Source organism: Ambystoma mexicanum, chromosome 8, assembly GCF_040938575.1.
Source record: "Ambystoma mexicanum isolate Mex_15411 chromosome 8, UKY_AmexF1_1, whole genome shotgun sequence".
Classification (NCBI taxonomy): domain Eukaryota; kingdom Metazoa; phylum Chordata; class Amphibia; order Caudata; family Ambystomatidae; genus Ambystoma; species Ambystoma mexicanum.
In genome coordinates this window covers 343,957,068-343,984,461 of record NC_090929.1, presented here as the reverse complement: position 1 = coordinate 343,984,461, position 27,394 = coordinate 343,957,068, and the positions used below count along the sequence as shown (strand labels likewise).

At 43.5% G+C, this 27,394-nt stretch overlaps 1 protein-coding gene and 1 long non-coding RNA gene across 5 annotated transcripts in view; one reads left to right on the top strand and one right to left on the bottom strand.

Annotated features, from left to right (window-relative positions):
• The window catches only part of NSMF (NMDA receptor synaptonuclear signaling and neuronal migration factor), a 323,292-nt gene extending 302,823 nt beyond the window's left edge, over positions 1-20,469 (top strand). For all 3 annotated transcript variants that reach the window (XM_069609794.1, XM_069609796.1, XM_069609795.1), the window contains 2 exons: positions 703-778; positions 3,970-20,469. In XM_069609794.1, the coding sequence (XP_069465895.1) occupies positions 703-778; positions 3,970-4,067 (174 nt within the window). In that variant the 3' untranslated portion in view covers positions 4,068-20,469. The remainder of the gene's footprint in view (positions 1-702; positions 779-3,969) is intronic.
• Positions 9,280-27,394, bottom strand: part of LOC138471923 (uncharacterized) — a 59,568-nt gene continuing 41,453 nt past the window's right edge. For both annotated transcript variants that reach the window (XR_011268532.1, XR_011268533.1), the window contains 2 exons: positions 21,349-21,437; positions 9,280-9,414 (listed from right to left, as the gene is read on the bottom strand). This is a non-coding gene — a long non-coding RNA (uncharacterized lncRNA). The remainder of the gene's footprint in view (positions 9,415-21,348; positions 21,438-27,394) is intronic.

Genomic DNA, 27,394 nt, shown 5'->3' with positions numbered 1-27,394 from the left:
GGAGAGAGTTCTACAGCCTAGTTTGGTGTGCTCAGAGGGACAGTGACACATGAGTTTCCTGAATTCCGGAAAGGGCCTATTGCATCAGTCCCTGGCCAAGTGAATGAGGATTTCTTGGACGTGTGTAGGAACATATCTACTCGTCGTGTCGCTGGAACACATAATGATGCGGTCATATTAATATGAGACGATTTTGGTATAATTGCTATGTTATGCACTTTGAAGCCATGTAAATTGGACATATAATGCTTCCATTGTTCATGGAGATGCTATAGAAGCATAGTCGATGGATAGGTTTGTACAACTGGCATTAAGATGCCCGATCATTCAGTCACAATAAACCATACTTCACTTCCACGTTTCCAGGCCATTTTAAAGGATTGAGATTCGTGCCTCTTTAGCTGGAGCCATTTAATTTTCAGGTCTGTCTTTGCTCTCACACTATTGCTACCTGCCATGTAAGGCTCTTTTGAATTCTGTTCCAATTATCATGGACACTTGTGCGCCATTCCCATTGTTCACCATAATTCGTTATTTGCATGTTCTTAACTAAGATGCATAATGAATGTGAGTTTGAAGTTCTTAGCAAAATGTGTAACATGTTCTGGAGCCACCTCAAGCCCTATAGGTAATCTTACTTCTCATTGGTGGGATTATACCTTTTAAGTGACGGCAGTTTTTCCCTTTTTTTGTGTGTTCTAGCTCTTCCAGAACTTGAAGAACCTCATGAGCCCATGCCGTATAACCTTTGAGTCACCGCTTGAACTTTCTGCACAAGGTAACTTCATCTGATGCTCATGCGCTGCATTCCTGTATGTTTTGCAGTCAACATCCAAGAAGCATGACGCTTTAGGATAGACAAAAGACAACTCCACCTGTTGGAAATATCGTAATTCATGCCCATGAGTCTAATACTAATTATGTTTATGTCCCAGCACCCATAGATTCTTTGCCTAAGAGCTCAAGCCATAGCTTCTTAAGCACTGCAGTTTCAGAGTCAGTGGCAAAGTTGGCAAATGAGTTTGACTTGCAATCTGCTGTCAACACTTTCCATCCTGCCTTTAATTCGTGCCTCATCCTTTCCATCCTGATCTCATAGGGGCTCACGAACTCAATAAGAAATGGGGGGTTTTAGAGTTTTTTTGTTAGCAGAGTTTTCCCTTTTGTTTTCCAGTGGTCTATTTGTTCGCTGCCTAGCAATTTATGGCCTTGTCCCAATCCACTGAAAGACCTGTAATGTTTTCATACTACTGGAAAGGTGACAGTCTCCTTTCTAATGATGTTAATCGTGTTGAAGGAGGCTATGATTTGTGGAATATCACAGATAAATAATGTAGTGGATTATCGTGCAGAGGAGGAGTGGCATTTCATTGGGGCACATGACTTCCCAGACCCCATAACGCCATGAGAGCCGCGCCTCCTCTCCCTGCCACTTTCACTACAACGACTTTTCTGTTTGCTACGTAATGGCGTCCCCAGTCCTCCTTCATCCCTCTTGTCACAGTCCAAATTTCATAAAGAACTTCTATTTCTGCCCTTTAAATTCTTCACTCGAGAGGGTCATTTTAGAAAGCACACACTGACAGCTGAACACCCTTCTCGCCACGTGTGTAAAGGTAATACTTAAGATGGTGCTGATTAAAGGGGCAGTGGTGCAAGATTTACTTCACTGACCTGCAGTGTTTGGAATGCATGTTTGCTGATGATCCCTTTTTTCTTAATGCAAAGCATGGTATTTCACATAATAAGAGTAATGGCTCCTTCATGCATGCTTTTGGCATCACTAAAAAAGTGCTGATCATAGTAGGTGTAATATTGTTAATACTATGGACATGTAGTCAGCACCGTACAGATGAGGACAAGAATACTAATCCCTCAAGATAGAGTGATGGCCTTAAAAAGATACTATTTGAAAGGTTAAATAATTAAGGCATTTAGAGAAAGAAAGACATGATGAAGTATCTTCTGAAAATTCCAATGGACAATATTTAAAAAAAACGTCACCCGTCACAACTCCGTGCACATTTTTTAAGAGTTGTATTGTCTGCCATGTCTGGCTGAGGGATGCCATGTAATAATAGTCTGCATCGGACAAGCCTTCTGACAGTAGATGAGGAGCTAAAAAAGCCAAACGAACTGTCAGCTTTGAATTGGGAAATTACATAGGTGGGCCCCCAACATTTGTTAACGTATTTAGAACTATTTAGATGTTTAGACAAAAGAGTAGAACTAAGACATACCTACAAAGAACATAGAGCCACTGAGGGGGAGGCCTATATATAGCATTCCCTTCTCTACGCAGTATTTCTGAGGAGGTATTTATCCTTCTGGACTAGAATACATATCGAAAAATATATAGATGTATTCATTTTATCTTGGTACATCAATACATGACATAATGACAGCACATATATCTTTGGAGAAAAACAGCAGAACAATTAATAAAACATAAACAAAAAACTTGTAAAATCAAACAAATAGATTTGGTAGACACATTGGCCCTCATTACGAGTCGGGCGGTACAGGGTTAACGGCACCGGTAAAGGTGCCGGTGCCGTCAACCCCGTACCACCCGATTCCGAGTTCCCCTCACGGGACCCGCTCTGCACGTCTGGTAAGACCAGACGTGCAGAGCGGGTCCTGCGAGGGGAAGAGGGAGAAAACAACGGGCCAACTCGTAATGGCCCGTTGTTTGCTCCCTCTCCCATTCCCATTCAGCCCTGTGGGGGCTGAAATGCGAATGGGGAAGAACCGGGTCTGGGTCCTCAGAGGGAGGAATTACCGGGCCTTCTGACCTCGGAATGGCCCGGTAAGTCCTCATTCCGAGGACCCGGACCCCGACACGATTTCGGCGGCAGCCATGCCGCCAATAGCGGCATGGTTACCGCCGAACTCGTAATGAGGGCCATTGTATGTTAATACTAATGTGAGGTTTCTATCGATGAGTGAAGGCTATGCAGGGAGTGATTCCAACCGCGGATCACTGTCTGTCTAGTCTGATTACAGATTGAATCATTTTGCCGGTCTTGGGAAGCCATGTTATTTCTGATTCTGAAATACAGGCCCCATCACATTGCTTTTAGTGCATGTCTTGTACCTGCGTGACAGCAATTGGGCAGGTGGATTTTCATTTCAGTGGGACACATAAGGGCCACTGTGTATCTTACTGTACAGGATGCATATCCTGGGTAAAGGGGAAATCGAATTTTACCGAAAGAAAGTTAAAACTCCAACACTTTAGTTTTTTCCTACCAAGCTTTATTTTTTCATCTCACACATGGCTTCCATATTTCTCACTCTCCTAACAGATTCAGCAGCTCCATGTATCCACCCACAATGATTGAGAAACATCATAAGCCTTCTGTGTAGCTTTCCTTTCCATTAGATCTATATTTATGCAACATTGTATACATTTGGGCTGTCTTGCCTTACAAGAGACAATGGAAAAAGCCTTATAATTGTAAGGAGAGGGACTACGGGCCATCCTTTCTAAAATAGATAGATCCAGATAGCTTATCACCCTTGTTTTGTAATCCTGTGTGTGTAATGCAGTGCTTTATTTACTGCAGACCTTAATTAATTGCTTTAATAACTCTGCACATTTCTCTCTCTTCCTTCCCTGTCACTCTTTTACTCCATGCTGGCCCTACTCTTCCTTCCCCTGTCCCTCTTTTACTCCATGTTTGCCCTCCTCTTCCTTCCTCTGTCCCTCTTTTATTCCATGTTTGCCCTACTCTTCCTCCCTCTGTCCCTCTTTTATTCCATGTTTGCCCTACTCGTCCTTCCTCTGTCCCTCTTTACTCAATGTTTGCCCAATTACTCTTGGGTATTTTCCATGCTCTTCAATGCCCCCCATCTCTCGCCCTTTACCCTTCATCTGTTCCTTTCCAACTCAATTTTACCCTGCTTCAACACTCTTTTTGCACCTATTTGTGGCTATCCTACACTCGTTCTTTTCTTCAATCACAGGAAAGCAACTGATCGAAACTTACTTTGACTTCCGCCTTTATCGCCTCTGGAAGACCCGCCAGCATTCCAAGCTACTGGACTACGATGACATCTTATGAGCCTTGCAAGACCCTTCCAACAGAAGGGGCACATTTCATTGGGGCTTAGAAGCCATTCCTGTTGCAAAGACTTTTCTTTTGGCAAGGAACCCCATCCCAAAATCCTGACTAATGTGTAGGAGCAAAAGGGTGGGATAGCCTTCGATGGAAAGCCAAAAGGAGCGACTGAGCCTTAAAAGGATGCAACAGAAGCTGCATGCCGCCGCCTCTGGTGATCTAGAGACGTTGCTGGGAAGAGACGGCCGAATGCCGTAGAGCCTCGGGCCAGTGCGTAGGTCCAGCAGAGGAGAGGTTCTTCGTGGCAGTTATGGAGCAGGAAACTTCGTTGCAAGACTGAGCTGTATCAGGTCACAAAATGCTGGACTTTTCAGTGTTGATTGAAGAATCTTGAGGTCCATGTAATGACATTTTAAGCTCAGGTTTTCTTTAAATGAATAAGTTACAAAAATTCCTTGCACTAATAGACAGCAGATCTGACTGTCGTACAAACGGAAAATACCTTTTAAGCCATCCAGGTGCCGTTTCATGAACTTTTTGTGTGTTGTTCCTCAAAGAATAACATAAGTCTGTGTATAGCCACCATGTGTGGGTTGTTAAGGTGAAAAACAATAAGCTAGCGTGTTAGATTTAAATATACATATATATAAATATATATATCTATATATACACACACACATATATCTTTGCAGGTTAACTATTTTTCCCTTTGTTTGGGTTTTCATAGGAAATAAGTGAATTTTTTCTAAATAGAAAATAAATCTATTTAACTAGTAAAAAAAAACAAAATTAGAAAAAAGAGGAACTCCTAGACGAGATGTGCTGGTCATGTTTGAGACTTAGGTGAGATGTATTCATTTATCTTCCATTGACCTGCATAATCCCTGTTAACCATGGTGTTCATTTGCTGTTTCATTGTAGACGCCAGCTTATGCTTGCATCTTTAGTAGAGGTACCAGTTTTACTTGTGGGTATAGGTGCAGGATTTTAGCAGCATGCAGTTGCTTAAGCTGGCAACTTAAAGCAGCAGTGTATCCATAAAGGGTTCCTAGATATCTTTCATTCTGTGCACATTATCACTCCACCAGTTTTGTGAAATCTGGTTAAATAGGTATTAAAGGCGTCCAACTTTTTTCCATTGCCTCGCCAACCCCGAATTTTAATATCTCCTTTTGGAAGATAGCTTGTTGGGTGTTCATGCTCTGCTCTTAGCCTGGATAGCAGCTATGCGTTCTTAACGAAAGACGGCACAGAAGCAACGTAGTCAATTTAAATACCATCTAGGAGCAACATTGAAAAAGGTATATCCTGAATTTACTCTCAGAAAAAGAACTATTTCTGATGCATAGAGATATCTGTAAATATTTCGGAGTGCTTTAAATGTTGGGATACATCACTTCTGCTTTAATTCTAGGATGTAGGATAGAGATTGAGGATCTCCCAAGCTTTGAGAAGTGTATACTCTGGCACTGTACCTTTACTATAGCAAGAGCAGTACCCTTCAATCCTTCTTCTTGCTTCTGGCATGGTTGTCTTCTCTATACATGTACACTGGTAAATCGTGACTTATTATTTATGACAGATAAATGAGGGTTAGCAGAACACTTTCTCAGTCCTCGTTGCTTGAAATCTCCTATGCAGAGTATCTATCTTCTGCTCAGAAATTCTGGTCCTCATTTGTCTATATTTTTACTGGTGTCGAAAGGAAACAGATTTTGCTGCAAAATATACAACTTCAATCATGATATTTTCCTGAAGAAATGCACTTTGTTTAGAAAATGCTTGGACGAATCATTGTATTTTAGAGCTTTATTTGAAGAATTTGTGAAAAATGTGTTCACTGGAAATGCACAAAAAGAAACAACCAAAATAGCCTATGGAATCAGAACTAGTGTTCCCATATCATCTTTTGGCCTTAGTGAAGGAAATGTTTGTTGCGCAAGGTTGTAGACAAAGCCGATACAGCTGATCCATTGACCATGAAGGTTCATTTAACACTGCATTCGTCCTTACAGCGCAGGTAGTGCTTTCTTAGAGAAAGAACTTAATATGCTTTTAAGGGAACCTAAAGTATACAATTCGAGACGTAGAAGAGATTTAGTGCACTCTTAAACAATAGGCACACCCGTGATTGGAAGTCGCTCTTTTTTGTGCATTGCTGAGTTTTCTTATTTTCGCTGCTGGAGGACCATTAAATACAAATGTGGACTTCTGGTCGTGGGTCATGATATCACCCCAGAGAAACTGTATTTTTGGGTTTCATTTGCTGTATATGCTCTATGTTTTCAAGTCTTCTTTCCAACCATGCCGGCTCTTACAGTCTTTTCCACCATGTAGGTATGTATTTGATGTCTAGGATAGATTTTCAGAGGAGGCATCTATCCCTCCAAAGGTGCAGTATCTTGAGCACATTCATTCCATGCGTTTTATTTGTGGCATGGATAAGTAGCAACCTGTTGTCAAGCCCCTTGGGCCTATTCTGATCTTGTTTTTTGACCAGATAGGTGGCCATTCTGTTCCTGGCTGGTGCAATAGATTCAACCTGTTTAGCAGGTCTTTCTTAGACCAAATTGATTCGATAGCTCTCCTTTCTGAGCTACGGCTTTTGGTTTTATAGATTTGTACGTGGGTGCTTCTTACAGTACAGTTGATATTAAATTTAGAAAACGTTACCATAAGCTTTACTGTTCACATTTGGTATCTGTGAGTGTAAGAGGTCTATTTGACTGATATAGTGTTTAATAGAGGACTAGTCTGAGTGGAATGAGACCTCTCAGATATTCTGTGTGATGGAAATATAAACCTTGTCTTTGGCAATCAGCCTATTTCCACTTATTCAGCCACTTTGGCATCTCCATCCCACCTCCCCAAACCCCTTTCTTCTACAGAACCCCTGCGGTTCTGTTTTTAAACAATCAATAAAGTATATTGCGGGTGTCTGGTAGAGTGTGCATCAGATTTAAGAGGTTTGTCTCCTAGAAGTATTGAGGTGTCGACTATGGGAAGAGGATCATATGTGTGTTTGCCGGGAGTTGAAGGAGGGTCACATTTAACTAGTGCAACTAACTATTACTCTTTAAGAGGACTGGTCTTGATGTAATGAGCAGACTTGTGCTTTCACCCACTTCACTCACATGGCACAAGGTATCACATTGTCTTGGTTACACTATTGCATCTACCAGAGCCTCGTGTCCCTTTAGTGTATGTTTTCGTTTTCAGGAACATGTGACAATGCAAGGGAGTAAGGGCAGCATGCTTTAGACCCTACATTGTTTTTTATGTTCTCCCGTTGGAAACATAATCGTAACCTTTGCTCTTGGGGGACAATGTCCATTCATTTCTTCTTGCTATCCTGCTAATTTCTGTCATGCATCTTAAGTAACCAAAGTGATGGAAACTGTCCATGAACACTTGGCCTACTCCCCCTCCGGCCATTGCCTGTGCTAAATGCCCATAACAACTCTTTCTGACTGTGCATATATTTCTGCTAGCAGAAGGGGTTGGCATTCAGTGATTGTGATTCCTGCATTAGTTAGAGCACATATCATGCCATTTCATGCTTTCTTGCCATGTCTCGCAAATGTATCCCACCTGTCTTTGAGGTGACACCCTCTATGGAGTCAGAGTCTTTCTGATTTCATACCACGTCTCTACTTGTGATCTCTGCTGAAACAATGAACCAAGATGATAATAAGTACTAAATGTTAGCATAAGACCATTAACCTTTGGCAGATAGGCCACATCTCTCACGTGGTGATGCTTTCACCATTTGCTTGGGCCATGTCGAACTAGTGATGAAGACTCCACTACCCTGTGCCAAATGATGTATCTGTCTTGATTGTACTTCAGGGGCCTGCAAACCTTGTCTCTACAAATGTTTTGGATTGCAACTGCCATCAGCCCTAGCCAGCATACTCAATGGTGAGTGATGATATAAGTCATATTCCAAAACATCTGGAGATCCGCCAGTTTCAGGCCCCTGTCCTACTTGGTTACACTCTAAAAACCACTCATGGTAGATTTACAAAATGATCAAAAACATATTTTAGACACTGCCTCCTAACATTGTCAAATGGTGGTACTTCTATTCCAGAGACTCTTGATGATCACTCTTTCAGGTTACATACAAAACAAACAAATGAAGGGTGGAACTCATTTAGGTAATGCTACATAACCACTTTCAAATCTTCTGGGTGATGCCCTATTCCATTGTTTTAGCTCATATGTGCCATGATAAGAACAGTAAAACGGAACAACATCGAAATCAATTCCCAGTGGTTAACACTATTTGTTTAAGCAAGCAGCCAGTGAATGAATTACCCAGTTCAGATCATGCTCAGGGATGATACCTACATCTCTGTAATGCACTGTCCAGGACAACGCTGCAACCACAATGCAGACCTTTAAGGGTGGTATGTCAGCATTGTGAATGTGCCCCTCGATAGGTGTTATTTCAGTCATTTTAAATCTGCCCTTTAGTTTCAACTTGTGCATGCACCCACTCCTGTTGCCCGTCATGCAGATGATTTCACCCACAACTACAGTAATCCACCAGCAGCACTATCGCATGCTGAAGCCATCCATTGATTTGTCTTTTATGGAATTGTAGTGCTGGAGTTTCTGAATTATAATCGGTTTAGCACTTACAGATGGCCACCTACTATGCAGATGCTACATCACAGATTCTCCTGAAGGCTCCTTGAGCTCTGATCAGTTGTGGTTATCTTTGATAGATATGGGTTTGTAGGTGTATTGCCAAGCTCATCTTCTCTTGCTGGTCCGCTTTTCTGCAGTACAGATCTCACCAAAGCCTTCTATTGACCAACAGCCGCTGTAAGGTCTTATTCAATTATCCCCGGGTATTCACTTCCATCCTCCACTGCTCCAGCCAAACTCTGGACCTCACAATGTACTTTTGTGAGGCCACTTCACTTTGCAAATTAGAGCACCTTGATATAAGTCAGTTAGAGAGTCATTTACGTCTATTGCATCTGAACTGCTGAACACCTCCTTGCATTCCTTCGTTTAGATCTTGTGTAGGATGAAGTAAATATAAGATTCACTTCCTAAATGTAAGAGAGTTCGTTTTACTTGACAATTAGGCAAAGAGTGACATAGGAACATATATGTATACATAGGTGTAGAGATTGTTCGATTTTAAGACTTGCATCTGGGTACATTTTATTTCTCTGATTATTAGTAGTTAATGGGTTCCGTCATTAACAGTCTTCTTAAAGCAGTTCTTTATCCACGCTTGTCTCGGGCGTAGCAGAGGGCGATATCTAGCTCAGTGTCATTTGTTGGATTGCTACATTTGCTCTCTGATGCAGAAACGATGATCATGTTCACTCTAAGGATATAAAATGGAAAAACGGGATAAATCCCAGGAAAGATGAAGGATAGGTTTATATGTTTTGAGGGCAGAGTAGAGTGTCAGTCTTTTCGTTGACAGTGAAAGGGTGCATATAGTTCTTTGATGATAAAGAAAGAATGTTTGAATTCCCTCTGACGACATACAGAATTATGCTTGTGTTTGCCCTGACTGGTAGTGTCAGTATAGGTAACAAATACCAATTTTGAAAGTGTCAGATATAATAAACCAATATTGCAGGTTCTTTTAGGATGCCAGATTCTCCAGCAAAGACCAGTAGCTGTGTCTACTCTGTACCACTAAACCGGTGTTCTCCAACCTGTGGCTCTCCAGATGTTTTTGGATTACAACTCCCATGATTGCTCACTATTGACTATGCTGGCTAGGACTGATTAAGATGTAGTCCCAAACATCTGGAGAGCTAAAGGTTGCAAACACCTGAACTATACAGTATGTTATGCAATTTGCTGAGAAGCACTCTTGATCTAAAGGTTGCTGTGACACATGGTGTTCAGCTTTTAACTACAAAAGGAGAATTACTCTGACAGTAGTCTGTCCATAGATGCCACAGTAAGAAACGGGGATCAAGTGTCTCTCAAGCCAACATAAACCTGAAAGGAAAGAAAGAACCAGAAGACAGTCTTTCTCGGGCTATGCCCCAAGACTTTGGTACCTCCCCCCAGTCAACACCGACTCACCCCCTGACTTCTACAGTTCAGGATAGGGCTTAATACCCTGCTCTTCAGGGAATGGCTCCTCCCTAACACCTAGGTCCACACCCGTCCAATCCCCACCCTACCTGAGATTGGGTGATCTGATCTCCACTTTTTCCTCTCCTGGTTGCTTCCAGATACCTTGCTGACAAACTGCCTACCCTCCCCTCCCATGTTGTTAGGTTCTCACTCCCTTGTTTCTCTGCTTCCCTCATCATGCTCTCCCCCCTATGATTGTAAAGCACTTGTTGCATCCTGAAGCTAGGTCTGCACTCAATAAATATCCTAATAATAACAATACACTTCATTAGTTGCTCTCGAAATAACATTGTCAAATGTTTTTGCTAAGCAGAGCAGGTGATTGTGCAGCAAATTAATTTGCTGCTCAAATACTGTGTTCACCAGTTACAAATAGGTTCTGCATCCAGTTGTGATAATTGGGTTTTGGACACCAATAACCAAATCCAACTTGTAATAGGCATCAACTGACATTTTCAACATTTCAGTTTGGTAGATATATCCGAGACCAACATGGCAACAACTGAATCCAATAAAAACCATTTGCAATTAATCAACTTCAACTTCTACCAAGAAAGGCAGCTTGCAGCAAAATGGAGTACAATTTAGAAATAACCCATCGAAGAAACAGTTGCAAGGATTGTAATTTCAGCTTTCCTTACATTTCAAAATATATCTAGGTACTTTTTTATTTTTTTTAGATGTTTAAGTAACAGTAAACAATAAATCCTGCCCACACACCTTGATATTTGTTGTTGTCCAGCTGTGTTCACGCTGCCACCAAATACCAGGGGGTGATACAGAAAGGAACCAGTGTTTTTCCCTACTCTCTGCTCTTCCAGGACCGTCCTACCACTAAACCAGTTACTTTGACAGTACATATTTATGTCATCATTAGCCAAGATTTACTTACAGTACACGAGAGGCAGTTTACAAACTCTCGAAAAAACATAATGAAAATAATGTGGTATATTGGAGCTCCCACAGAATACTACTAATGGTGGATTCACGCCTCAAAACCAACAAGCTTTGGCTCCAACCAAAGCCTCTTGTCTTCTCCATGGTGACATTGGGTATGTGCGTTAAATGGTGTTGGTTGGTTGAAGATGCTATTTTTATTTGACCAGTAGACTTTGCATTGTTTGATACAATGGACATAGACAATCTGATGTCCAAAACACCATATTCGAATGGATTGTGTCCTCCCACGTATTTCTTATCTTTGACACTTTTTGTCCAGCTTCAGCTGCTTCAGAACAATCTTTCGGCAGAGGGCGCTGTGCGTCAATGGCGTCGTTTCAATATCCCTCGAAGGTCTCCGGCGAGGATGTTGTCAACAAAGGCATATATAGCATGCGCAGCGCCCATTGGCCTCAGTTCTGTTTTTCCGCGACAGCGATTGCTTCGAGTGAAATTCTGCACGCCTCACCTTGTGACAGCTTGTTACAAAAATCTTGATAAATATGTCGTCTTCTTTGACACTGTCGACTCTGCAGTTCGGTTTCAAGAAATGCCGGGATTGCAGGTCAAAAATGTCACTCACTGACCCACACCGTATCTGTTTGTGGTGCCTCAGGGAGGGCCACGATACCTCTGACTGTTTCAAGTGCCAATCCATGATGGGAAAAGCCTTGAGGGAACAGAAGGGGAAACTTGAGGTGGTAAAAATCCCTAAAAGAAATCACCTACCCGACCTGCTAGGCCTTCGACCAACGAGTCGAAATACGACTCTCCTCGGAGGAAGAAGGCCAAGCGTTCTAGGTCGTGGAGGTGTTCCCACAACTCTTCTTCAAAGAAATCGAAGCGAAGGCACCGAAGGTCACCTTTGTCGACTTTGTCGGCTGACATTTCCACCGAAAGGGTCACTTGCCCTACAAAGAAATCAACTCGGCTGAATGGGAAGCCTTCAGGGCGGAAATGTTAAAGATCTTCACAAAACAAAGCCATGCTCCGACCGAGCCTTCGAAAGAAACCAGAAAGGAAAGGTCTTGTCTGAAAACCTGCACGCCATTGAGCCCGAGTAAAAGGCCTGATCTGCATCAGGAGCCCTCGAGGCCTCGATCTGAAAAATCAAAGGATCATACGAGACATAAGTACAAGTCGAGGCTGTTGATGCTGTCGAAACCTTCGACTCCGGCGGTGCCTTCGACGCCCACTGGGCCCTCAACGCCGACGTTGACATCGACACGGAAGCCTTTGATGCCAGCTGGACCACACTTGCCAGCTGCGCCGTCAGTGCCAAGCGTCCCTCCAAATTCGGCACAGATAAAGGAAATATTGATGACTTCAATGGTGTCGAAGCCTGTTAGTACACAACCTAACTAAATATATGCTCCACTCTCGAAGAAAGAGTTCTTCAAATCTCTTAGTTCAATTTTTGAAGAGGAGGAGCATTCTGAAAATGATGAAGCCTCATTTGGCTCGTAGTACGGTACACCCAATGTACCAGAGAGCTTTATCTCTGAAGAATCCAGAATGCAGGACCTGTATGGGACTTGCAAACAGCAAGTGGGGTAGATACCTCGCCAGAACTTTAGTGTGGAAAGCCAGAGCCAGGGGAACATGCAGACTCATCTTATAGACAGCACATGTCGAAAGTGGTTGAATACTTGGGTTGGAGTAGGCCTCCATTACCCTATGACCAAGACGACCTCACAGACATTCTGGACAAGGGTCCACAAAATGATCCTATCTTGCCTTTTCATGTGGCACTGCAAAACAGGATGGCTAGGAACTGGGAGATGCCGGAATCTATCCTGGCAGTCGACAAGAACTTGACAAAAAAATACTGCCCCTCAAGTAGTGACCCCGACTACCTTTCGAAATACCCCACTCTGGAGAGTCTGGTGGTGCAGGCAGCTACGTCTACTTCTAAACAAGCAGCATACCCTACCATCCCTCCTGATAGGGATGACAGGCGCATAGATGGATGGGCGCAGAAGGAATTTTCTGCAGGGAGCATGGCACTAACATCTGCCAACTCCACTTGTGCCCTCGCAAAGTTTTGATATACTCTATTGGACTGTATCTCCATGGCAGCAGAGTACATTCCTGAGGAGGCCGAAAGGGACGGCTTCTTAGCTATTGTTAAGGACGGCAAAGAGGCCATGTGCGAGTCCCTCCAATCAGGATTGGATTTTGCGGATAGCATCAGCAGATCCATGGCTACCAGCACCTTTATGCGCAGATTTGTGTAGTTGAGAAAGTCGGGTTTTGCACCTGATGTGCAATCTAGGCTTCTCGACATACCTTTTGACAGGTTTCCTCTTTTTGGTAACAAGGCTGACGAGAGGCTTGAGAAGTTGCAGACCTCAAAGGCGGCAGCCACATTTTTAGGCCCCTCTATTAGGCAACCTCAGCATTTTCGTCCTAGTGGGCAACCTTTGAGGGGTAGATCTTTTCGTTACTACTCCTTAGTTGGAAGGGCAAGAGGAATGACCAGTCAAAGAGGCCAGAGAAGATTTCTTCATGGTGGACTAAGTAGAGGTGTAAAGCCATCTCAAGCAGAAGCCTCTTTAGCATTGCCTCTGCAGCAGCCGCCACAAAACCACGGTGAGGTCTTGAGTCACAGTTCACCAGTGGGGTGCAGACTGTCTCTGCATCTGGAAGAATGGCGAGACATTACTTCAGATGCTTGGGCTTTGGACACCGTAGCCGACGGTTACTGCCTTGCTTTTATAAGAAGACCTCAGAACAATCCACTGGGGAACCGCTCTTTTAGGATTACTGACTGGCTCCTTGTGCAGGAAATTGTAACCCTGCTAGAAAAAGGGGCTATAGAAACAGTGCCTGGAACTGTTACTGATGGCACTGATAACCACCATATCACACCACTATGCTTACTTTCTTCTTTACACCATCATTCAACTAGAACACAGAACTATGACATATGCAGCCTAGCTGTTGTCATACTAACATGACCCCACCAACACCTCATCATCCTAATAAAACACAGCTAGCTGAGCACATTTCGGCTAGCTTAGGCGTCTCCTCAGGCCTAACGCAGCCAGAACTCAGTCTGGGTGTCCACCCTCCAGACCGAACACATCCAACTGATCTCCTCAGCACAACACCTACTGCTAAGAAGCAACTCTCATACTACAACCACATCAGCTGCATACATATCCGGTGCACACACGCACCATACGACACTCCCTCTCTACTCCCTCTCTACTGACTTGAACTGCGGTTCCCGAGGGCGTTCAACCTACCAGTGCTTTGAGGTCATCCCAATGACACATAAGGCGCTATATAAATGCCAAGTAACATAACATAACATGTAGCGGAGAGGAACAAGGGTTGGTACTCCCCATATTTGTTGATCCCCAAAAAGGACGGAGGACTGATACCCATCTTGAACTTGAGATACTTGAACAAGTTCCTCAGAAAGGACAAGTTCAAGATGGTCACACTTTCTCAGATCATTCAGGCCCTCCAACTCCAGGAATGGTTGGTGTCATTGGACCTTCAGGATGCTTATTTTCATGTGCATATACATCTCAAGCACAGAAAATTGCAGTTTGCGGTTCTCAATATCAATTTCGAGTTCTGCCATTCGGGCTGACCTTCCCCCAAGGGTTTTCACCAAACTGATGGCGGTGATGGCAGCAAGTCTCAGGACAGGGGGGGATTTACACCTACCCCTACCTGGATGATTGGCTGATCAGGGTGCGTTCTCCCAAACAAACCCGGGATAATCTCAACGTCACCTGTCATTCTCTACACAGACTGGGCCTCTCCCTCAATTACAAGAAGTCCCATATGACACCTTCCAAAAAGCTCCAATACATCGAAGCAGTGCTATATACATCCTTGGGAAAGAGCTTGCCACCCGATGTGAGGGCTCAGGACATTCTTCAGATGGTAACCAAATTTCAGAATGCCCACAGTCTACCGGCCTTTGATTTTCGCAGGTTGCTTGGCCTCATGGCATCCTGCATTTTTCTGGTGCCAGAGGATCACCTGAGAATGAGATCCCTTCAGTGGGCTCTAAGAACTCAGTGGTCCCAGTTCTCAGGAATGATGTCAGACCGACTTCATGTTCCGAGCAGGGTCTCACAGGATCTTCTGTGGTGGGCCTGCGAAGACTATATTCTTAAGGCGGTTACAGTAGTGACAGACACCTCACTCACAGGGTGGGGAGCTCATGCCAACGATCTGACAATCAGCGGTCGTTGGTCTCCATCTGAGTCCAAACTGCATATCAATCTGTTGGAGAAGAGTGCAATCAGACTAGTGCTGAAGGCCTTCCTGGCCTCTGTCCGAGGAAAGAATGTCCTGATAATGATGGACAACACAGTGGCTATGAATTACCTCAACAAGAGAGGAGGCGTAGGGTCACTACCACTGTGCAGAGAGGCAATGCAGTCCTGGTACTGGCCAATTCAAGAAGCAATCTCCCTATCAGCGGTTCAGCTAACCAGGGAGGAGAACACGGTTGCGGACGCTCTAAGCAGGCAGAGCACAGTCTCCCACAAGTGGGAACTAGCTCAGGATGTCCTTCAAGAGATCTTCACCCTTTGGGGAACCCCTCAAGTAGATCTGTTTGCGACCGAGGTCAACCGGAAGTGCGAAAGATATTGCTCATGGGAATTTCCACCGAGAGAAGCTCTAGGAGACGCGTTTGTAGTGTACTGGAAGTTTCCACGTGTGTACGCGTTTCCTCCAGTCCCCATCATTCCTCATGTTGTCAGGAGGTTGAGAAGGTTCGGGAAACACATGATCCTAACTGCCCCGGATTGGGCCAGGAGAACGTGGACTTCTGGATATGTCCATCTGTCCTCCGATGCATCTTCCACAAAGAGAGGACCTTCTCTCATGGGAGAGCGGTCGGGTTCTCCATCCCGAGGTCAAGACGCTCAACCTTCACACTTGGTATCGGAAAGGTTGTGATATAAGGATGGGGACCTCCCGGATGATGTAATGGAGGTGTTGCTTTTGGCCTGAAGGCCAGCAACAAACTCTTTGTACCGTTGCCGTTGGTATAAGTTTTGTGACTGGTGCAAGGAAAAGAATGTTGATCCTTTTCTATGTAAAACTCAGGAGAGTTTTTTGCTTTCTTCTACCTATAGCTAATCTGGGTCTCCAGATTGGTACCATTAAGGCTACTTGGCAGCACTGTCAATTTTTCCTATTTCAGAATTCCACTGGTGACTCAATTCCTAAAAGACCTCACTAATGTGTTCCCTCCATCTCCTTTCCAGGTTCCGGTTTGGGACCTTAATCTGGTTTTAAAATTCTTGATGTGTGCTCCATTTGAACCTCTGCGCACATGTCTGTTAAGGTTATTAATCTTCAAAACAATCCTTTTGTTTACTCTGACATCAGCCCGTAGAGTGAGCGAGTTGCAGGCACTTTCATCCAAGCCACCCTTTACCATTTTCCAGAAGGACAAGGTTGGGCAACGTGGTCTTCCATGCACACGTTCACTAAGCATTATTCCCTGGATTCTTCCCTTGGCCAGTATGGTCCTTTTGGCAAGGCAGTCCTTCACTCTATCCATGAAAATGTATGACTTCCAATTTTACTCTCTCCCCCAAACCTAATACTGCTTTGTGAGTCTGCCAAGGATGAGAAATACGTGGGAGGACACAATCCATTCGAAGAACAAGTTACTTACCCCTGGTAACGTTCTTTCAACTGGATGTTCCTCCCACGTATTCCTCATCGCCCTCCCATCCTACCCCTCAGTAGAATTTCCTGTGCTATTACAGCTTCCGTTCCATCAAGGTTGAGTATGGTCACTGTCATGTTTTACTGTTATCTCTGCTGCAAGAGGAGGGAAAAACAGAACTGAGGCCAACGGCCGCTGTGTCTGCTATACTTGCCTTTGATTACATCATCCTCGACAAGGCCTTCGAGGGACATCGAATCAATGCCATTGATGCAAATCACCCTCTGCCGAAATGTTTTGCCGAAGCAGCTGAAACTGGACAAGTGTCAAAGATGAATAGGTGGGAGGAACATCCAGTCGAAAAAACGTTACCAGGGGTAAGTAACGTGTTCTTCTGAAACTGTATCCAGTGGATGCATTTTTAACAGGTTAACCTGAATGTCCAGCAGACCTAGAACACACCAGTTCATGCATGATGTGTGTTTAGACTAAGATTAAATTTGAGTAGATTCTTATGCCTGTCATGGGGGTTGTGCCAAAGATTTGTTGTAAAGGAAACCTGCTGTTTCGAGTTGGTGTTAAACAGATTTGAAGTGTAGAAATAGCTCTTTACATTATTGCAATATGTGTGTGAGTTGCGTGTTGTTGCTGTTGTGTGTGGTTGCGTGTGAGAGATGACGCTTTGGTGAAGATGGATAACAAAAGTGTAATTTATTAAGACGACAGTTTTCAGCACACATTTTAAAAAACGGTGAGCTTTTAGAGACTGTCTCCACTTGACACAATTTGTCAAGAAGGTGCCACGTTGCATTGCAACTCTTTATTCATCTCACAGTTGTCTGTAAATAAACTGGTTATCACTTGATGTTGACTCACTTTCCGGTCACACGTTAACTGCCCATGTCTGAGAGGCATAATATCAGCTTTTAGTCATGTCTAAAATCAAGAGGTAAAGAATGTAAAGTACATGGTAAGATGTTCTTCTGATTATCACTCTGCTTACTGGTCGTCGGTGACGGCTTTTAATTCTCACTTGGATACTTTTCACTTTTATATAAGCTTGACAAATCGGATGCACTTTTTGCTTTTAACTGTAATTCTTTGTAGTGCTACAAATATGGTTGAAATACCTCGTGTTTTGTTTGGGGCTGCTTCCTTCATGCCACACCAAACCAGTGCTGCATTTCACCTCATGCCATCCAAAAGCCTACGCTTGCCATTCATAATACATTCCCTTAGAATGCCCTCTGTAGCCTCCGAATTGACCTCACCACCTCTTGGGCATCAATGTTATTGTCAAACTTTTCAGGGTACGATGCGGTTGCACTGGGGCACCTAGGGGAAGTAAACATCAGGGGGGTTATGGCTGGAGTTTCTCTGAAGAACAGACTCCTGCTAAGGAAGAGCCTTTAGCGCCAGGCTCATTTGGCCTAGGTGTACAGCATATCCCAGCTGCAACTGAGCGCCCCACCAACTTATCAATAGGAATGAGAATCACCTGGTGAGCAAATCCAGTGGGGGTGAAACGGTGGGCTTGGACAAGGAGCAGAATCGGTATGTTTCTAAACAATATCCTTGTGCCCCCATTGCATGATATCAGTGGGGACAGTCACTCTTTTGTCCCCACCCTCTAAGTGGCATCTGTGCTGCCACCGTCAGTCTATGGAGCAGGTGACTTCCTCCCACATGTCAGCCCTCTTCCATCCAGAAATGATAGAGCTGGTTCTTGGTCATTACCTAAAACATACCTTGAAGCTCTCTGGTAGCCTAAGGCCAGCTCGTATTTGTGTGAAATACAGATTTTGATTTCATATATGCACACTTATGTTATCTACTTATGCCTGTGCAATGTCCTCACATTGAATTGATGGGCACTATTTGTCTGTTTCCTTGTTAATAAAAGGAGACAAGCATGGGCAAACTAGCTTACAGATAAATCTCCCAATTTCCCCACAGGCTGGTGCCACTGGGAGGGAGAAAGGAAAACCATGACATGAGACAGACCATGGTCTAACTCTCAGAGGCACCAGGCTGGTGGGCAAGTTGTTGGTGGATTTCCTGTACACGAACAGCGAATCCGTGAAGATGTGGTTAAACCCTCCACGACCTCACTCGTTAAACCGTAGACAAACCTTGCCGCTTACCTGCAATGCCTTCTGGTAGAAAGATGGAGACCAACAAAGAAGCTGCTGGAACCATTGAATCTTGTGGCCCTCAAGTTTAATTCAGGTGTTACTCTATGGTTTTGCATTCGTTGATAAAATATAAAGATGAACTTTAAAGACATCAGAAAATTATTGGTTTATGGGCCAAGTATACCAAACTTGCTTTAATGTTTAATCTTTGTTAAGCATATGCATTTTGCAGAGTTGTTTTATTTGTACAGCGCTGTTCCCCCTATTTCATTGGCTGTGCAAAATAACAATCCATGTATGCAGAGCTTACATTTTCATGTTCTTTTTGCCACAAAAACTCTGTTGTTTTCCATTTTTTAGACATGGCTGATTGGTGGAAGAGATGGGTGAGGTATTCCACTGGACAAGTACTGCATCCCAAATATTTCATGGTGGATGTTTTTCTACATGAAAATGGGTGTGTTGCAAAGGGATACATACAGCATGGAATGTAGTGAGTGCATGCTCCATGAGGTAGGGGGAAGCCGCAGTTTCCATGCACATCTTCCACTGAAACCAGCAGGAGAGAGGTACAATGTCCCTGCTCTCCCCAGTTTTAAGCTGAGAAAATCTAATGTGCACATATACATTCTCAAAATTCGAGCACGCACTGTCCGCAGGGTACAGCAGAGGGCGGTGGAGGACTCTGGCTGAAAATGCTTATACAATGCCCACACAAAAGCCAAATCTTTTCGATATGTCAAAGCTTATGTTCTTAGAAGTATGCATCTCTAAGGCCTCATTCCGAGTTAAGTGATATGAAGTAAATATATGGATGCATTATTGCCCCAAATTCTGCTACAGTTGACCTGTTATAGGTAAAATTTTCATGAATTCTGTATCCACGTTTTTACTGCATTCGCCTAGCTCTAAGTGAGGCCCCAAGGTTTTCATAAATGTCTCCACTTTAAAATAACATCCCCTGATTGGTAAGCACGCGCTGATATCGAGACAGTAAATTGACAGTGTGTGATGTTACAAAGGCTGTTTTGGCACTCTGTGGCAGGGCTCTACGTTTGCATTGTGTACGTAACAGCATAGACAAGAAGGGTTTTAAAAACATAATGAAAACCGAAGAAGTATTTGCAATTTTTTGGGGCCACACGCAAAGAAAGCTAAGCTCAGGACACAACACATTTTTTGTGGGGTTGTATACCACTTTTCTTCGCCAGCCGTATCACAGACGACCATTAATGGAATGTTCTGTAGATGGATGGGGAACATGGGTTTTAATGCGCATTACGCTGCCCCCATATGGGGTGGTGGGGGTGGTGAAGGGATTACCAGGCATTTCTGTTATCCGTGGAAATGTGCTCTTTTAAAAATCTTGCCGGATACAGTAACTACCCTAAGAAGTAACAATGAGTTCGTATTTTACATGTTGCTAAACGTTTTCCATCATGCGGTAAGTCAAACACTAAAACTTGTCTTTTGAGGAGAATCGTATCAGATTTGCTCATGTTAAGTCATAAGAACTAGGTGACATAGTTACGAAATAAAAGCTTTTAGCAACCTCTCCTCTGTGTTCTCAATTTATGTCAGTCGTGCATTGTGTGTGGCGCAGTCTGTCACGAGTGATACTGTTGCAATGTTATGAAGCCCCCCCATGACCAAGAGGCAATTTTGTTTGAAGCACTTAGGTGCAGAAACATGTAAATTAACTCCCAATTCCTGGGAGCCTTTGTGTGGAAAGGCTGCGTTCAGAGTGTTGGAAATGTGACACGATCCCTCTCTTCTTGCGATTATCAGCTGTTAATTTGATGTCACTCCTTTGATTTTAATTTCTGCCAGTAGAACATGCTAACTACTTCCAATGTATGTAATAAGGAGAACCTTGGAGCAGCCATTCAATGCACTCCCATGTGTAGTGTGCATCATCAGGGTGGGGCACATTGCGAGTTTGGTGGTATCTCAGCAGTAATACCACCGACATAAAGCCAAACGTTATGTATTACTGTTACCAAAACTTGGTCTGGCGGTATTACCACTGGCGTAAATGCTGCCAGATTACAAGTGGCGTTTTGGCTGTGAAAATCCCCTTTGGGGATTTCCGGCAGAATACCGGATGGTAATACCGCTGATATTTCGAGGTGTAGTCGAGGATCACCAAACTTGTAGTTTGCCAGTGAATAAATGAGGCCCAATATTGCATGGAGCATAGAACCTCAAGTTCTTACTAACACATGATGACAAGAGCATTCACGCATGTCACTAGGAAACACAGTTAGAAATCATGATGCATTCATGTTTTAGGTAGGAATACCTTTAAATTCAGATATCACATTTAAATTGGCAGTATGTAAGACCTACCAATTGTTCACTAAATACATTCTTTCTTAAAACTTTAACATTTAACACATGCAGTTCATATAACCATCATTTACTCGTTACCCACCTGAGCGTCCTCTGCCTTTTTTTTTTAGTTGTCTTAACGACTTTTCAAATTTTATGATACACATATACATCGTATTTCCACATTCTAATCTAAAAAACATTAAAAAAAGAAAAAAATTACCTAAAATTCACTATAACAATTTTGTTCTAACACAAAAGAAATTATACTGCAATCAATTACATAAAATCCAAAAGAGAGGAACAGAAACACATCATAGTGAAGCACAACTGTTTATCCCCAGTACACAAATACCAGCACCCCATTACGCAAACATTCTCTAGAGCTAACTTATTTCACTTTAAATTTCCTTAGATCATGGTAGCACCATTTGTAAATATTGGACTATGGCTGTCTGTAGCCTCGAGCGAGTGCTTCAAAACAGTAATTGCCGCATTTGATCACTCCCCATACAATTCTGTAAAATTATCACCTGCTCAAAACACCTTGCCCGAACTTCACTTAGGGCTTCACACTCTTCTATTAAATGTTGTAGGGATTCTCTCTGTTGTGGTGCACAGCAGTATCTGCAATAGCGTTGTTTGTATGTCAACATTTTTCTTTTGCAAAGTACGTCTTTCGTGTTCCATAAGTTTAATCTAAACCTTAGATAACCCGTACGTACTTTTGGCGATGGACATTTCAATAAATAGCTTGCCATAACTCTGTATCTTTTCATTACGAATAGGAAGATGTTAAAATCTTTATATTGGGAGCACCTTGTTAAATTCTCGGAACAATCTGCCCGATAAATTTTAGATTTTGTCCTATCCAGGTTTGATATCAGCAACTTTATAGTGACATCTGCCTCAGCCAATTTATCTAATACATGATTTGGCCACTCCACAACAAATGGACTTCTAGATTTGAGCAAATGATAGGCTATCACCTCTAGAATGCTGTTACTTTTCAGACCCAACAGACATTTGTGAAAAAATGCACACTGCTTCCACGTTACCTGCGAGTACATGGATAAAAGTCCAAATTCATGGCGTATGATAGCTATAGGGACACTATTTGGTAAGTATAGTATCTGTTTCCAATAAGCTGCTTCTAGCAAGTCCCAATAACTTTTTGGGGATATTTCCCTCTACACCATATAACATAATTGGTAACACCTTCATCTTGTAAAACAATACAATGTGTTTTAGAGAACATTTCCCAAACTTGTTGATTAAGACTCGTGATTGAGAGATGAAGTGTATTCCTCACAGCTAGCACATCAACCTGCCTACTTTGTACCTTATTAATGGATACCCCTAGATATTTATAATGGGTAACACATGATAATTGAGAGTCTTGTAACTTCCATGAGTACCTCTCATTCTTTGCGCTGAGCTTACTGCCGCACCTTATTATTTGGGATTTCGCTGTGTTAATTTCTAGATTATTTGATTGTACGTAGGACCCCATGTATAGCAACATTCATTGAAGGCCCTGCGGCGCTTGTGATAGCAGTATGAGGTCATCCGCATAAAGCAGATACCTGATTTTCTGGTCCCCAAGTCTGGGTGGATCCCCCATACAATTATTGAACTCCTCCCCAGGATCCAGTATAACAAAATTAAACAAAAAACTGCTAAAGCGCACCCCTGTTTTAGGCCACGTTGTGTCACAATTAGAGGTGATAGCTTCCCATCTAAGGTAATACGGAATCTCATTGATGTATTCGTATGAAAGAGAATTATTAACGACACAAGGGATTCCGGGCAGTTGTATTGTTTTAGCTTATTGTATAGCAGAATCCTATCGCCGTAGTCGAATGCAGCTCTAAAATCAATGAACCCCACATAGAGAGGCTGCTTTCTCTCCGCCTGCTGTGCTTGGATCATGCTCAAGGTGATGATATTTGGAATGGTTCTCAGGCCTTTTACGAACCCTGATTGCAAGGGATCAGTTAGGGTTTTACTCCTCACCCAGGCCTGTAGCTGTTTAAGGATTAACCTGCAAAATAATTTGCCAGGTATATCTAAAATGGAGATAGACCTATAACTGCTCGGGGACTGTCTGTCACCTTTTTTATAGATTGGGACCATGATTGCCTGCGTACAACTATCAAGTAAAGTCTGGGTTATATTCACCAGTGTAAAGATCTTATATAAAATTAAGGGCCACATTTCCGGGTGCCTTTTCAGGAGATAGTTGGAAAGCCCGTCCGGCCCACTTGCTTTAGCATTGCTCGCCGTTCTAATGAGTTTGAGTATATCTGACTGCTCTAACTCCAAGAGGAAGGCGGTTGGTATCCCCAATTCACTCCAGTGTCTCACTGTTCTTTACCGGGGCATACAGGTGTGCAAAATGCATGACCCAAACATGCGCGTGCACTGCAGTCGACTGCATGACTATGTGTGGGGCTGCTACAGAATGCTTTATAGCAGTCCACATTTTCAAAATGTTTTTACTGGCCAGTATTTTTAACATATTAGAACTATCTTCCTGGTACATTGCTGCTTGATGGATCTTGATCCAGTTTCTATAGCGCGTTCTAATGCTATTAATTAGGGGAATTCGAAGAGGAGTAGGCTCATTTCTCAAGTGTCTCAAATCTGCAAGTAGCTGAACTTTCTTTTCTCTAACCGCCAAGTCATACGTATGAAGATGACCCCGAGGGGATTTCACTTTAAGACTTCGCTGTTGGAATACCTGTATTATATCAGAGTATACATGTCTCATATTTCCAGACTGGTTACACTTTTCCACTTGATCCAGACTTAACAGTCTATCCAGTTGTACTTCCTCCTTCTCCGACCATCAAACCCGATTCCCTCCGGCATTCACCACACAAGACCTTTGCAAGGACTCCAGTTCCCTCCCTTCGAGAGCGACTCCTGCCCCCCATTCGGCCATAAGCATATTATGATCACTTTCCTTTGATTTAATCCCGCAAAAATGTGTCATCGCTGGCCATAGTGCAGAATTTACATATATGTAATCAATCGTTGATTTACTTTCGCCTTTTTTGCCATGTCTCTAGAGGTGGAATGTCAGGAGAGAAAGCCCCATTAAGCATAAACAGGTCTCTCTTCTATATCTTACTTTATTTCGATTGTCTGCTTTCCCCAGACAATTTAAATTTTGATCTCCCGCCATCATCAACGTACTAACCTTTTCGTCTTCCATTACCAAATCTAAGATGTAATTTAGATCTTGAAAAAACGTATCATCAGACATGGCAATCGGGTTCCAGTATACATTCAAAACCACATACCCTTAATTTACAGACATGACTTTGACCAGTAACATGTATTTATTTGGCGCAGAATTTAGAGGTCAACCCCCTTCCCATTTTTACCGCCGTCAAAATACCCGAAATTGGTCGGCCAGCCAGGGGTTTATGAGGAGAATTTAGATTAATTTCATGGTTTTCCCAGAGAGGTAATGAGGAGAGCCAGGTCTCTTGGAGGAGTATTATATCCCATTTGCTTAGCCCACTTTGGTAGTTGTTAAGAAGGTGTTTAAAACCCCTTGTGTTCCAACTCAGCAGTGATACCCGGGTCTCCCTTACCTCTTCCTCCAGTTAATTCGGGTTGTGCGAACAACGGCATACAGAAGGAGTTTTATTCTGTTGGAATTTCTTTGTCATGTTTGTTTCACCTGACATATTTGTTTGCGGGCTCCCTTGATCCTTTGTCAAGGGTTGCGCAGGGTTAGCTCTTGACTCCACATTTAGTACAAAACCCAATTTAAACAAATTCTCTTTTGCCTGCCAAATTAGGTTTTGTACTACCCGGGATTTTATCCAGAGTCTTACCGAATTCAAGCATCCCTTACTGGTAAATTCTACAAGTGCTACGTCAGAGGAGACAATATCCTCCAATTGCTGGATCTCAGAGAATATGACCATCACTGCTCTTCTAATTAAATCATATTGAGTGGACGGCGGCATTCTACAAGCCAGAACCAGGGAGTAAGCCGCTGAAGCTTTCCTAGAAGGAATCATTACATTTCTGGCCTCGCTCTGTTGAGTTCTATCATTAGGGCCCAGTTGCGTTGTTTGCGGGTTTTGAACTAGCAGAACTAGCACCTTACTCAGCGCGCTCTCAATTAAACATAGGATGGCTCCAGGCATGTAATTCTGGTCACCACCATATTCGTTTTGCTTATTCTTTCCTGGTACTTGCGAGGGGCCCTGCGGGGCCAAATGGGTCGGTGTCTTGACTTTCTCCATAGAGTCTCTTTCCTCCCCCATGTTACTCTGTGTCTCTATCCCCTCTCTAGTATTTTTCTTGTTTGTTATATTACACTGTAACTGCAAGTTACTTACATCAGACTTTAGGGTATTTGACATGTGGGGGGTCAAAATTGGAGGGCTAACTCCAGCCATGTATGCATCGACTGATTTCCGAATTTCAGTTCTCTCAGCAATCAGTGCCACATCGCTTACCACTTTTACTTGGTTGTCTTGGCTAGGGACCACCTGAGGTCTTACCGGTTCCTTATTTACCACTTTCCCCACCTCAGGGTTCTTTGAACTTAACACCTCCATTAAGTCATCCAACGGATGGTACTCCATTGCTTGTACCGGGACAAAATTAATGGTTTCATTTCTTCTAGCCTGCGAATACTGTTTATATTTTTGTTTAATAGCCTGGGATGCCATTATAGTATTTCGCTTTGGAAGTGAGATGGCTTTAAAGAATTGTTTCACAGAGGTTTTGCCTATGTTTTTCGGGACTTGTTGATTTCTTTGAAGTTTTTTCGGGGCTACTTTCTCTTTTTTATTCTCCAGCACCCCTGGGGTGAATATCGGGAACGTCTTTCTATGAGCCTCCCTTTTAGTTTGTTTAACAGTGGCTTTTTCAGGTGTTGTGTTTTTCAATTCCAATGGTGCCGAGCAGCCTAGTTCCTTTACTTGGACACTCTTTTTGATAGACAGGTTGCTAATTGGCCTACTTTCGGTTGGCACGCTTGTTAGGAAAGATTTCGTAATTGTAGGTAATTTTCCTTCCATGTGGCAACCCCTAAACTTTTTGCTGTTGTTTTTCACCTTGTTCTCGACTTTGCCAGAGAAGTGCAGCCTTCTGCCGCACTCCTCTGGGCTTTCGCTCCTTTCTTACGGGGAAACTGACATGCCCTTAAGACAGTCAGTACCGGGGAACGCTGTTTCCCGTAGTTTCTTTTATCATGTTGCGGCTTTCGTGCAACATGACACAAGAGGGCACTGTAAGCTAAGTTACAGCTCTCTTGGGTCTCTAGCCTTCTACAGGCCCTAGATACTTGTTTAGGATTGTAACTGATCGGTGCAAGTGATTCAAGGACGGGAATGGTGGCAGCGATCGTTTCTTGTGTTTTGAGCTCCTTTTTGCGTTCTAAGCGCGTTTCTCGCGCTTAACCCAAAATGGTGGCCTGGCTCCCAAAATGGCCAGACCACGAGGCTCCTTTGTCCTGTCCGCTGACCGTCTTGCTCCCTTCACCTTCCCCAGGTCGAGCCGACCCGGGGCCTTCCTTATTTGGGCATGTACTTTCCCGCGAAACACGGATGCTTTCACGGGCTTCTACATGTCTTGTGTGTGCCTCCAGGATGTGGGCTGGTATGTCTGGTCCCAATACACATCCTGGGTGCCAGAGAGTCTAGGGTGGTGTGAATGCCTGGGACCACCGTGGTCCGTGATTGGTCCACAAATGGTGTGAGTGTTGATGAGCGGATCTCCCATTGGGTCCCCTCCGTTTTTGCGCGAAGGGAACCGTGGATAAGGGGGGGCTGGAAACACCACTACCATGTCGATCTCCTGAGTTCTCACGAACAAAGGAATACAGGAGCCAAGTATCCTGCAACCAAGAGGCTGAACCGAGGAATCGCTGGTGACCCGCTGAAGGACTTCTCCTCTGCACTGCTGTCGTCTTGTGAAACCTTTTTCACCTTTGATCGAACCAGAAGGCCGGTACTGGTACTTCGACCCTTGGAATAGCGGGAACAGCTATTCTCGGCATCTTCACCATCTCCTGCACGTAAGCCTTCGGAAGCGTCTCTGGGCCATCCAGCTGACTGACCAGCTTACACGGGAGTCTTGCTCTGTAACCGCCGCCAGGTTGTGTAGTATTTCGAGTC